The following is a 12,734-nucleotide window of genomic DNA, read 5'->3' on the forward strand; positions in this document are numbered from 1 at the left end:
TTTCTGAGGTAGGTACCTCAAGTAAAACTTAAGGCTCAAGTTAAGAGATGCTCGTAATAATCCTAACGCCTTGAGATTGTGTTACTCTTACAAGCCAAACCCTAGACATCCTAACCAAGCCACTGAAGTATCTTTGAAACTGAAAGATATGAACAACTTGACAAGATTTATTTCTCTTTATGTATTACGAACCTACCTACCTATTAAGAATTTATTGTATAAACAATAATGTAACAAGAAGGTAAACATTAGTTCACATTGTTCTGAACATACCCTACAAGTAGATTACCAATGAACAGAAATGTCAATAATTAGCGGTGTAATAACTAAATAGTCAATACCTGGTTGTGCTGGTTCTGCTCCGCCATGGCTTTCTCCTTGGCTTGCCGCTTGCACTTGTAACGGTGGTTTTGAAACCAAATTTTAACCTGTAACAACAACATTGTATTAAAAATACAATCTGATAATAATCCTATTATGACGGCAGAAATTTCTGCAATTATATAATTAAATTGTATTATTACCTACATTGTCATAGTTTGATTTGTAGGCGGTGCTACAGAAAATATTACTAAGTGTAGAGAAAATGACATCCTCGAACTGGATTTTTAAGAACATTATTGTAGAAAAACAAGCAAAATTGCTTTAGTCCGAATGAACAGTCTGTGCCTTGTTTCAATGGAGTTTACCACTCTTTAACCCTACTAACATTCAAACCATTCAAAATGTGGTATTTTTTCTACACAAAGCTCTAAAACCTCTGAAAGTCTAACCATCCCGTGGCAACCTGAACGCGTCTATAAGTAAGAAGCAACACTCCAGCAAACACATTACACCCTATGAATGTAGACCGCGGTCTTGCGCTAATGAATGGCTGTCCAAGCAAGGGCTAGTGATCCACTCCGACAGTCTGCATTTTGCTTTGTATACATGAATTTTAACCATACATGACTTTGGTGAATATCGAGAGTAGAGGACTGAAAATTTTACAAAATTCGCGAATATAGTGATTGAGATAATGATGGATTAGCCCGAATTTTGCTTGAGAAAATATGACGAGGACAGAAAGGTTTAAAAATTTCGTGAATGTCATTAGGATGACGGTGGACTAGACTGAATGTAGTCTGTAATATGCTTTGAGTTTGAACGGTAGAACTATCGACGAGAGCTAATTACGCTCCTATCTTCTAAGTTTCGTAAATAAGAGGATTAGAACGGTATTAAATTACAAAGATTTTATGGATGGTAGATATAGCGGATGGCTAGTCTAAGCAGCTAGTATTTTGCCTGGTAGTATGTAGGTATTACAACAATCTCAACAGACAAGAGGTGAGGATTCCAATGGTAGGTTATCTAAATAAACCACGAATGAGATGGGATGAGTGAAAACTCAAGAATCTTGCCCAAAAAGTATAGGTGTTACTGCTGAATATTTTAAATTCCATCTGAATTTATAAAAATTGCCAAAATTTAAGCCCGAACCTAAGAAAGGCACCAGTGTGAAGTATGAATCACACTGGTAATAATGGCCTGAACCGTTTAGCGATGTGAGTGGCTGAAGTGAATCGATGTCCGAATCTACCCTTCCTGAAATTAGCGCCAGAGCACGCTACTGTGTGCCCCAACACTTCACCTTAATGACGAAAGAATAAACAAGCTCATGCCATGTTTGCGCGCGCCATCCTTTGTCTACGCACGCTCTCCCGGCAAAATATACTCTTTATTTATTATTTATACATCGAGAGCGCTTCCTCCGTGTTTATTCTTTGAAATGGATGTGTGCCCCTCTCGGAGTCGAGTTTCTCGCGCCGTTCCGTTATGATAACGCTCCGTGCATAACCGACCGCCATTTTGTCCGAGCCGTTATCAAAACAAACTGTTACATGGCTACTAGGGCTTATTGGGAGTGTTATTTTTTATTTGAGGTCGCAGACGCTTTGTCCGAGAGGCGAGACTGGAGTTAATGAACGGGAGTTGGCGGTGTCGCAGCGCAGCGCACTCGGCTGCCTCGGGCACTCGAGCACTTTCTTTCAATCTTCTTGTGCATAATGCCTGCACGCACGCTCCCGAGCGTCATTCACTTATTTGTTTTACTTCTAAATGACTTGTGTCGTCAAGTGTGATATTTCGGGTGTGGCGAAGTGCTTTAACAACCACTTGGCTACTGACCATGTTTTTCTAGCGCCTCTGAGATTTTACTCGTATTTCAGCAGGTAGAGGCTACTACCTATTTTCTAATAGTAGGGTTGACGCGATAAAAGGTCCATGAACATAATTTTCCCTTCATTAAAATCGAAATGCGTGCCACCCAGACTGCTGTCAGTTTGACAATACGAGTCAATTTTGGCGCCAATCAGGAGAAAATACGGTACCTCAGGATTTTCCATAGTCGTCCCAACACGTAACGAAATAAGACTTAAAATAGCATGGATTGACAGCAATGCAGCGAGCAAACACCTCGGTAGGGTCGTCTCGTAGGTGTTCCGTTCCTGCGAACGATGACTGGCAACATCACCCATAATTATGATAAATAAAGATTGCTCTCGTATTTGTTTAGCTCTTCATTTGCTGCGTCGACGCGATGAATGTACGTTTTAATTCTGATAATTATTTCAATCTTGAGGGCCCTTTAGAAAGCGTCCCTCAAGTCTCGTGTTATGTGGACATTGATAGTTCATTGTTTCTTAAATATTGTTTATATTTTACGTGTTTTGTTTGGACTCGAATACTTTTACCTAACTCTTCTCTTCAACGAGGCAGAATTATTTTTACCCTTTCATTACAGAATTTTCAATAGTTGACACTCGTCGACATGTTTCAAATGAGTTTCAATATCCAAACCACTTATCCAAAACTGACGATTGTTCAAATTTGTTACGTAGATAACCGAACCCATGGATAAGTTTGATTCAGAAATGTTTACTTCTAGATAGAGTTTAGAAAAGCACCAATAAGGGTTTGGTATACAAATAGTTTGCTTTGTGTCAGCTTATTGTTAACAACTCAAAAGCTATTTTATATATGCTTTCTATAAAATTAAATGCAAGTTGATTATATTTTTTACTGATTATCTTATACTATGCTTATACTTTATAGATTGCCTGGATAACTCATATATGTTATTCTACAGAGCGCAGAATGTCAGAATAAACTGCTTAAAAATAAATAAATAAAAATAAATAAATTGAAATTGAAATTGAAATTAAACTATTTAAATTTGTATCTACCTAATGTACTACAACTTTACTTTATACGACGTCAAACTAGCATTTTTCAATTCTTTGGACAAACTAAGCGTTAGAAATATGATTTAAAGTTCCACCGTGTCCCCGAATGGTTGTCAGCCACAATGCCCGGCCCTTTGTCCTCGCTTCAATCCGCGCTGAGCAAACACGGCCGACAGCTCAATGCGCTCATTTATTTAGTGCTTATCAAAATATCACGCGGACAAGGCAAAAAAATCTCAAAACGAACATTCACACTTTATTCAGACGAATTGAAACTTTATCACCTGGATTTAAGATAGAAGAAAAACTATTTATTCGATTTAATGTCGAGGCTATGTCTGGCGGGATTCGCTACAAATAGGAGCATAGATTTTGGTGATTCGGCATGTTTTCACAGGTGAGGAGTAAATCTGAGAGCTGAGGTGTCATTTAATGTCTTGTATAGAGCTTTTACGGATTATCGTCGTTAATATTTGCACAGCATTAGCTTTATGATTTGAGATGCACCTGGTAAAAAGCAATAAACGTGGTTAACCACGTGGATCTTATAAAATTTATAACACCGTTGCCAAACATTTGCTACAAAATTATAGCCTAAGTTTTATCGAAATAAAATTCAAATTTATTGTACTTCCTGTACTGCGAATTGAAATAATTATTGTGAATTTACCCATACTAAGTATACTAACGCTTCCACTTCATCATCTTCGTCACTCACTGCTGATGTTGGGAATGGACGTTCTTTAATTGAACAATAAGTAGAGAATTACCGAGATTAACTTGTAACCATCGTTTACTCTATAAGTTGTAGGTAGTTTTTAGTTACCTATTTACATCATATTTGCTTTTGCTTACTCCCGAATCCCTCAGAAAACGTTTGAAATTTTCAATTTCAATTTCAAAGTCCTTTTTTCAAAATCATTTTTTTATCGGTACACGTATTTTATTAAATATTAATTTAACTTTGGGGAACAAGTTGTATCTATTGCAATGTCCCCGTAAGACTGAGTTTTTCAATTCAACGTTTTAGAATAAATACCGGGAAGAAAGCATATGAAAGTATAAAAAAGAAATACCTAACACCCTAACACATTTTTAGGGTTCCGTAGTCAACTAGGAACCCTTATAGTTTCGCCATGTCCGTCTGTCTGTCTGTCTGTCTGTCTGTCCGAGGCTTTGCTCCGTGGTCGTTAGTGCTAGAAAGCTGAAATTTGGCATGGATATATAAATCAATAAAGCCGACAAAGTCGTACAATAAAATCTAAAAATTTAATATTTTTTAGGGTACCTCCCCTACACGTAAAGTGAGGGTGAAAATTTTTTTTTGCTTCAACCCTACAGTGTGAGATATCGTTGGAAAGGTCTTTCAAAACTAATAGGGGTCTTCAACAAACATTTCTTGATACAGTGAATATATTCGGAGATAATTGCGTCAAATTCATTTTTCATATTTTTTGCGGTCCAAAAAATATGAAAAAAATCTTAGAAGTAGAGCTTAAGAAAGACATTAAATGAAAACTATAGCGGATATGATCAGTTTAGCTGTTTTTGAGTTATCGCAAAAAGTTTCCCCTTCATAGTAAAAAGACGTACACCCAAAGTTCATCCCTTGGTTAACAATCTACCATACTTTAAGCTCCAGTTTAGCTTATTGTGACGGAAGAGTAACTACGGAACCCTACTCTGAGCATGGCCTGACATGCTCTTGGCCGGTTTTATTTACAATATGACAAGCTATATAAAAGTTGTAAAACTCATTGAGGTGTATTTGGTAAACAGTATATTACTGAACTGATACATGTATCCTGCGCCCCAGTGGCCCCCGCCCGCCGGTGCGTAGTTAAGCCCCAAACATTTGCGCAGCAATCCGCAGAATTAATATTTATTTAATATTCCCCGTTTAAGACTCTATAAACTTTGGATTAATTTTGAGGGACGTCGACTCGCTTTATTTTATTACTGTTTCATTTTGTTGTGGGAAAATGTTATTGGTTTTCATTTGAATTTAGATTTCAACCTTGTATACATTGTACAATAAACTAATTACTTAAGTCAGTGAAAATATTGAATTTAAATAGGTCAATATAGATTGCAACTTGAAAGAGATACTAATTACTTAATTGATTATTTAAATGCAGATAAAATAATGTTAGCAAGATGAAAGGATTAAATAAGCATTAATTAATTATTAGTGTTATTATTAGTGTTAATTTAAGGAATAAATAAATATAAATATATAAATATATTAAACAGACGGCCCTACCTTTTAAACTTAAAATTCTGGAACAGTTGGTCTATGAAATTAATAATCCGTTTTGGGAGTCTAGTTGCAATTTAAATATCTGATATTGCCCAGTTTATTATGAAGAAAAACTCAATGATAAAGATTTTCTTAGACCAATCATAGGTAGGGTTTGCAATACGGATCCGAAATGTACGAAATTATCCGGATCTGGATCCGCATCGACGGATCTTAGATAGATAGATAGATAGAATACTCTTTATTGGCACACCTCAGTAAAAGATCTTCCCATACCTTTCAGATCCGTCCTGCAAACCCTAGTCAAAGGTAGTCAATTATTTGTAATCTATCTATATTTTTTTATGGAAGCCGCATCCATAGTCGTTTTCGTTTCACATTAGACATAAAAAAATCTATCAATCATCCTACGCAAACACCGATGATGCACTTACGTCCGGCCACCAATACCTGCCACACAATGCGAGTCAGGTGCTTTGTGCTCCTAATCCGCAAAAACCGCCATTCAACAAATATAATCTCCTACGAATTGCTAACCATTAGTATTGGAACGCACCCACGCTCTTATTAACCGATATTTTACCGGTTATTACACAACCACGAAATAGCACAACTTTCGCAAACTATTATCTCAATCTATCACAAAATTTTGAAATAAACCTTGCCGCAATGTAATAAAGTTAAAATTATATAAACTTTAAAATCGCGCTAGGATATTGTGAATGGTTATATCAAATTCTCCCGATGAATTTGTTTTGACATGTTGGCCGCAATGAATGGGGCCCATATCCGCACAATGATACCATAAACAATTTTTACTTTTTATCAAAGAAATAAGGCAGATGATTTCATTGCGGCCAGCCTTTGAGCTTATTGCTTATTGAGATCTCACGAAGATTAGCGATTAGAAAAAAGTGAAGTGGAATTATTGGAAAATTATGGGGTTGTTGAGAGGAAGGCTGTGCGGCTGCTTAACTCGCTATCAGCTGCTTAACCATTGACCGGTTAATTTCAATTGACTATTTAACAATTTATTCCACGTTAAAGATATGTCAGAAATTGATTTTCGTCTTGGATAGAACAGATTTCTAAAGTAAGCTTCCGTGAGTTATCTCGATCAGCGCGCTCTCCAAATGTCACCGATAATCGCTCGCGGTTTGCGATACATAGCGGCATTTGACCGATCGTTTGCATTTGCTGGGTCATATTTAAAATCTCATGACATTCGTTGCAAGGTCTATAGAAGCTTTATAGATATCAGTGTAAGCGGAACAAAAAGCAATCTACAGACAACACAAATTGACTGAATCCGTCCATTCATTTTTCTGATCAAGCGAGTGACAGACAGGCAGCGGGTGGTCATCTCTCGACTTATTCCAACCGACATAATTTCGCATTACTAGCTACTTAGCATCCGACAGCCGTCAGCGCGCCCATTATCTTATTGCTCTCCCTAAAGTAAAGACACCAAAACACCCGTGGCGCATGCCAAGGGGAAATTACCTCTAAGCTAAGGGGTTAAGGACTGCTATTAATAGAATCGTTGAGAGGATGGTAGTCCTATAAGCGCCCGCATGGCGCATCCGGCAAAGACAACATGACCATAAACAAAAGACTTGCACTCTTTGGGCGGGTTATTTTTTTGGCTCACACACAGTTCATTGGCATCGAGTTTGGGCTAAATAATGATGTTCAATTATAACCCGGAAGTACATTGATAGGAAAATGATGATGAGGAAGTTATTAGAAACTTTTTTCAAGAAGATATTGACCTCTATTTTGTCAGATAGCCTATCTCTAAAATATACTAGATAAATAATGCTGACTTAATATAGGCAGTCCAACCAATTGTTAGTAGAAAAAGGCGCGATATTCAAAGTAGTAAATGTACGTAATAAAAGAAAAATTATATACATAATTTATAGGAAATTGACCACATGTGAAATACCTACACATATTTATTATACATTTTCATCCAACTCAAAAAGCATACGTCCACTGGCTGAATAGGAAACTCCATTAGCAGTATTAAAAAAACTGAAAGCTAGTATTTGAGAGACGCAGTATCAACAGTGTGCAGTGGCGTACAGCGGAATTTACTTACGCTAAATACGCACCCTCTGTGTGCTGCGCAAATACTGCCGACCTGACGGATGGGATTAAAATTGGGTGGGCTAATTGTATATCGAAAAGTAAAACATGTAATATACTTAGATATGATTCAATGCCGTCATTAATGTAAGTAGGTACTTTATCTTTTCCATCTGAGTAAAAAATAAGAATGAATAGATAAACAGATAAAATAAAATAAAAAGCCCATTTATCCCTTAGCAGAATAAAACGTATTTCTGGAAAAAAGGTATCTATTTTACGGAGTAAAAAAATTGGTCTACTTAATATATTTTTCGTGTATTAGTTAGATATATAGAATCATGTATAATTCAACATCACAAATATCACAATAATAAAATAAAATAATTATTCTTTATTTCAGACATATAAGTGTCTATAGAAGTATAAGTGAAACTTAAAAACTTAAATTTTAAATATATAAAATTAGTTCATTTACATACTAAGTATAATGAAAACAAAAGTGCAAAAAATGGGAAACATTCCATTGGCAGAAGCAAGCAGTGAAAATAATTTATTCACTACTTGGTCCTACAATATGTTTCCTTTGCAAATAACGGGTTGATTATAGGGACTTCATTTAATTGCTAACCGTATTTTCAAGCAACAAATCCAATTTCATAAAGTTTATCAATTGCCGTTTTGTCTGTTTATGCGAGGTTATAAAAAAAAGTTTGTATATCAACATTATTTTAATTAAGGCAAATTCTACGAATCTTTTGGCCTAACTGGATCACAAACGCTCACTTATGAAGAAAAACCGGACAAGCACCCGTACACAAGGAGATCCAAACTCGCAAAAGGTATTGGATTGGGCATATCCTCAGGAAGCCTGGCACCCACCTATCCAAAGTGGCCCTGACCTGGAAGATGCCCGGAAAACGGAAACATGGTCGCCCTAAATTTACTTGGCGCCGTTCCGTGGAGCAAGAGTTGGGTGTATAGGGTATGGGGTTCGAAGAGGTTACCCAAGCTGCCCAGGACCGGAGTCAGAGGAAGAAAATGGTTCGAGCTCTACACCCCAGCAGGGGGTAACAGGATGGAAAGAAGAAGAAGATATCCATATTATCTACAAAGTACAGTCACGCAAACTGCATCAATATTCGTAGTGCGGGGTGCGTTTCCGTTGCTAAGTGAGGCTTTGTGCTCTAATCAATGCACCCTACCGACCTATCTACCTCATTATAGCATTATGTTTTTATAGCAGAATTTGTGAAGGCATTTGGTAATTTGAAATTAAACTACTGAAATGATAAAATATCTTAATTCAGCAACAGCCGTTCACCAAAATATCTTCACAAAATTTCCCTCGTCTTTTCGCGTGTAGATGTAACATATACGTTTTCGCATCTAATCTCTCTTTGTTTCACAACGAAAAAATATTTACAGTTTAACCAGGTAGCTATTTGCTTGCTTTTAGCAAAAGATATATTTATTATAATAAAAATTGAAACCAGTATCGACATTGTCTTTTTGAACCCAGGTTTAAAATGTATAATGTTAAAAAAGCCACAGACATGTATAAGCGCCCCGGGCAGTGGTCATCCTTGTTATGTACGCTCTATGAGGCGTAGGTAACCGTGGAGTACTTTGTTAAAAGTTACTTATTTGCTGTATAGTTTCTTGTATTAGATATATAACTAGTATCTTTACTAGATCTAGTGCCTAGCGTCCAACTTTTTACTAGTGTAGAAAACTGACGTTTAGTTTTTGGTAATGTCAATTTTTAACTTTTTCAGGTAATTAAGATTACTTATTTACTTGGCTGCATGCATTTTCATTCTAGTCGAGAGGCCAAACCGCTATATTCTATTTGGTTAGTGGGCTGTAGATTACTAAAGAATCAAAATAACTTGGTTATTTGAAGACTTATTTAATATTATATAAATGGTAGGGATGCACCTACCAATTATATTTTTACATAATTATACCCGAATAAAAAATGTAACAAAGACAACTTCAATTAATTTAACTGTAGATAAAAATATTCGCGGTTGAAGAATCCCAGCAGAAACCCACACCATCTACAGGGACCCGTACTTATGTGCTCTAATTTAAAGACACAGCTCTCGTAAAAATATCAAACGAGGAAAATCCTCGAGAATCAAAGCGCCCTCCCTCGCCGGTGGTGCGTGAAACAAGACGATCTAACGAGCCAACCTGCGGCGACACGTCCCATAACAAACTGTATAAAGCCCCCTCCATACTTAGTACAGAGGCCCAACTACGAGAAACCAATCGAAATTTCTGTATCTGCTTCTCTATCGCTCGAATATGCAGAAGCAATAGAGAGGCAGAAACGAAATTTCGTATTTCGCGGCAGGCCCTCAGGAATCATAGCTCAAATCTTTTGCATGCATGTGTGACCCGATTCGTACATTTTTCTTCAAATTCATTATAAAATTCTAGCGATAAAAAGAGAGAAAACTCTAGTCCCTACTTTACTCTGGCAACGAGTCTCAGACTAAAAATGTAGGTACCTATATAGAAAGACCATCCATTTTATTTTGAATCTTTATATTGACAAATCAAAACTGTATTTCCTTACAACATTGAATTTGTAAGCAAATAGAGAAGAGGGTAATTTGGAATAAAAGGCTTAATTGGCAATGTTTATTTTAAGTATGTTTTAGTGAGAGCGTTTAAAGAAGTAAGTCTTCATCCCAATATGTACCTAACAATGTATCCTATGTTATCCTACCAGATTCTTTTATTGTTTCTCTAATAAATAAAATAAAATGGAATAACTAGTTGAAATGACAGCTTATTTCATAGGCATACACGTAACTATTGCCTTCCATAAAAAATGTCAAAATATCGTCTCTTCCTCATGATTCGTGTCCCTCCGCGGTTTACGAATCACAATTCGCGCATTAAGCCGATCTGCACATTGAATGCAAATTTTTCAAAAGTTGTTTCGGTGTGCGAGCGGCTATCACCATCATACACCGGAGCGACGTGCGAATTCGCATCAGCGTGATAACTGCGTATGTTTTGTTTGGAGCAGGCTTAACACTCGGTAGCAGTATAACAGTAGCCCGAGGCGCCCCAACAGGGGAGTGTATCGAATGTTGTAATGGAGCTGTGATTTATGCCCGCCGGGCGCAGACACTCGACAAGATTTGTGCAATATGCTCGTGGCCAGATCGAGTGTTGGGCTCATTGTCAGTTATAGTAATTAGCTAATTGACGGTTTGAACTGTTTTAACAGGGGTGCTAACGATAGAAAAACGGTGCTGATAATTACAAAACAGTAAAAACACAACAAGCGGTAACTATAGGGGCTACATGTCAATTTTCAGGTTATTCTAGATACCGGTATCTTGAAATGGTTTGGACACGTACATAGAAAGAATGAGTGAAAGAAGGCTAACAAAGACAGTATATAAGGAAGAAGTAGAAGAGGGCGCTGGAAGGGGTAGACCTCGGCGGACTTTATCTGATCAAATCGGGGTAATGCTGAAGAAAGACCAGGTCAAGAGCATCCTAAACCGGCGAGCGTGTATGGAGAATGTTATGAAAGTGAAGGAAGCGAAAGAGGTATGTGAGGATCGTAGCAAGTGGAAATCCGTGGTCTCTGCGTACACCTCCGGGATTCTGATTTCCCAATATGTTATGGTTGTGAACTAGTTTTTAACCGACGAAAAAACGGAGGAGGTTCTTAAGTCGACGCGTATATTTTTTTTAATGTATGACCACGCATAACTTTTTACAGAGTAGTTCGATTTTGATAATTATTTTTTTGACATTACCTTGACGATCATCTCGGTGATAGGCGCGCATTTCACACATGACCTTCTTCATTTCGCATCCAACGTTCAGCATGAGAGGTCCTTATCGTATCAAAACCAATAAAATTCAGCAGCGGTATCATAGTTGGATTTTATCACCTGTCATGTCATTCGTCACTTTTGCACTTACATACTTGTTAGAACGTGACAGGTATGGTGACAAATGATAAAGAGCCAATCCTACAGATTGTCAATATTAGTGTTATTTTTTAAACCTGTCATTTCAATAGCTATAAATTATAAATAGGTATAATTATTATTTAAGGGCGTCCTAGCCTAGCCGGTAGTGACCCTGCCTACGAAGTAAGAGGTCCCGGGTTCGAATCCTGGTACGGGTATTTATATGTGTGTTTATCACAAATATTTGTTCCTGAGTTACGGATGTTTTCTATGTAAGTATATTAGTATTTATATATAAGTATATATTATATATGTCGTCGTTTAATATCCTCATGACTAGCCTTATTGAGCTTATTGTGATACTAGATCGATTTGTGTAAGATTGTACGTGTAGTAAAAAAAAAAATTATGTGTATTTTAAATATAATAAGTATATCTCTTCGCTTTAGTTTTTCACGACATCTTATTATCTACATCACAAACAGAGTATACGCATGTGCTTTATTTCTCGCCCTATTTCTTTTAAATATATTTTTGCGTGGTATAGGTATGTGGTGGGTTATTAATATCTGTCAGCGGCACGCGCCCCGCGTTCCCACATTCGCAAATTCAAATCCTTCATAACAAAGACTCGATAATCTCCGCGTGTCAATATAAATTTCATAAACTCGCCCTGTGTGTTCCCATCGACGATCGGCTCAGACTAACCAGTATATTTTGACTCTTTGACTCTTTTCATCCGTTATTTTATAACTGAATCCAAAAAAAAGGTTTCATGATCGGGTGTATCTATGTTTTTTTATGTAAGTAATTTTATTTTTGATAAATCTAAACTCTTTTTCCATTTGGAATTGATCGTGCCGTTATTTCGCGTAATTTATGTATCGGGTAGAAAGAACGCGACATTCTTAGCAAGACTGATACATTATCTATTTACATATTAAAAAGTAGGCATAATCTGTATTAAAATGTATAAAAATAAATGACTACCTACAAAATATGATACCAAATTCATAACAATTAATTAAATTGTTCGTAACTCGTATTTTTTTAGGAGGTAAAAGGGCAGACAAATCGCCTGATAGTCGCCCAATTCCAAGCGATTTCAGTCGCCCATGGTCGCCCGTAATACCAAAGGAGCTGTAAGGACGGTGCCGGTCTTTAAGATACGAGTACGCTCTTTTCTTGAAGGTTTTACTTGAAAAA

General features: G+C 36.8%; 1 protein-coding gene across 2 annotated transcripts in view; it reads right to left on the minus strand.

Annotated features, from left to right (window-relative positions):
- LOC133528119 (homeobox protein Nkx-2.1-like) overlaps positions 1-12,734 on the minus strand; it is a 52,823-nt gene that overhangs the window by 2,013 nt on the left and 38,076 nt on the right. For both annotated transcript variants that reach the window (XM_061865348.1, XM_061865349.1), the window contains one exon: positions 342-428. In XM_061865348.1, the coding sequence (XP_061721332.1) occupies positions 342-428 (87 nt within the window). The remainder of the gene's footprint in view (positions 1-341; positions 429-12,734) is intronic.

This window comes from Cydia pomonella, chromosome 19 (genome assembly GCF_033807575.1).
Source record: "Cydia pomonella isolate Wapato2018A chromosome 19, ilCydPomo1, whole genome shotgun sequence".
NCBI lineage: Eukaryota > Metazoa > Arthropoda > Insecta > Lepidoptera > Tortricidae > Cydia > Cydia pomonella.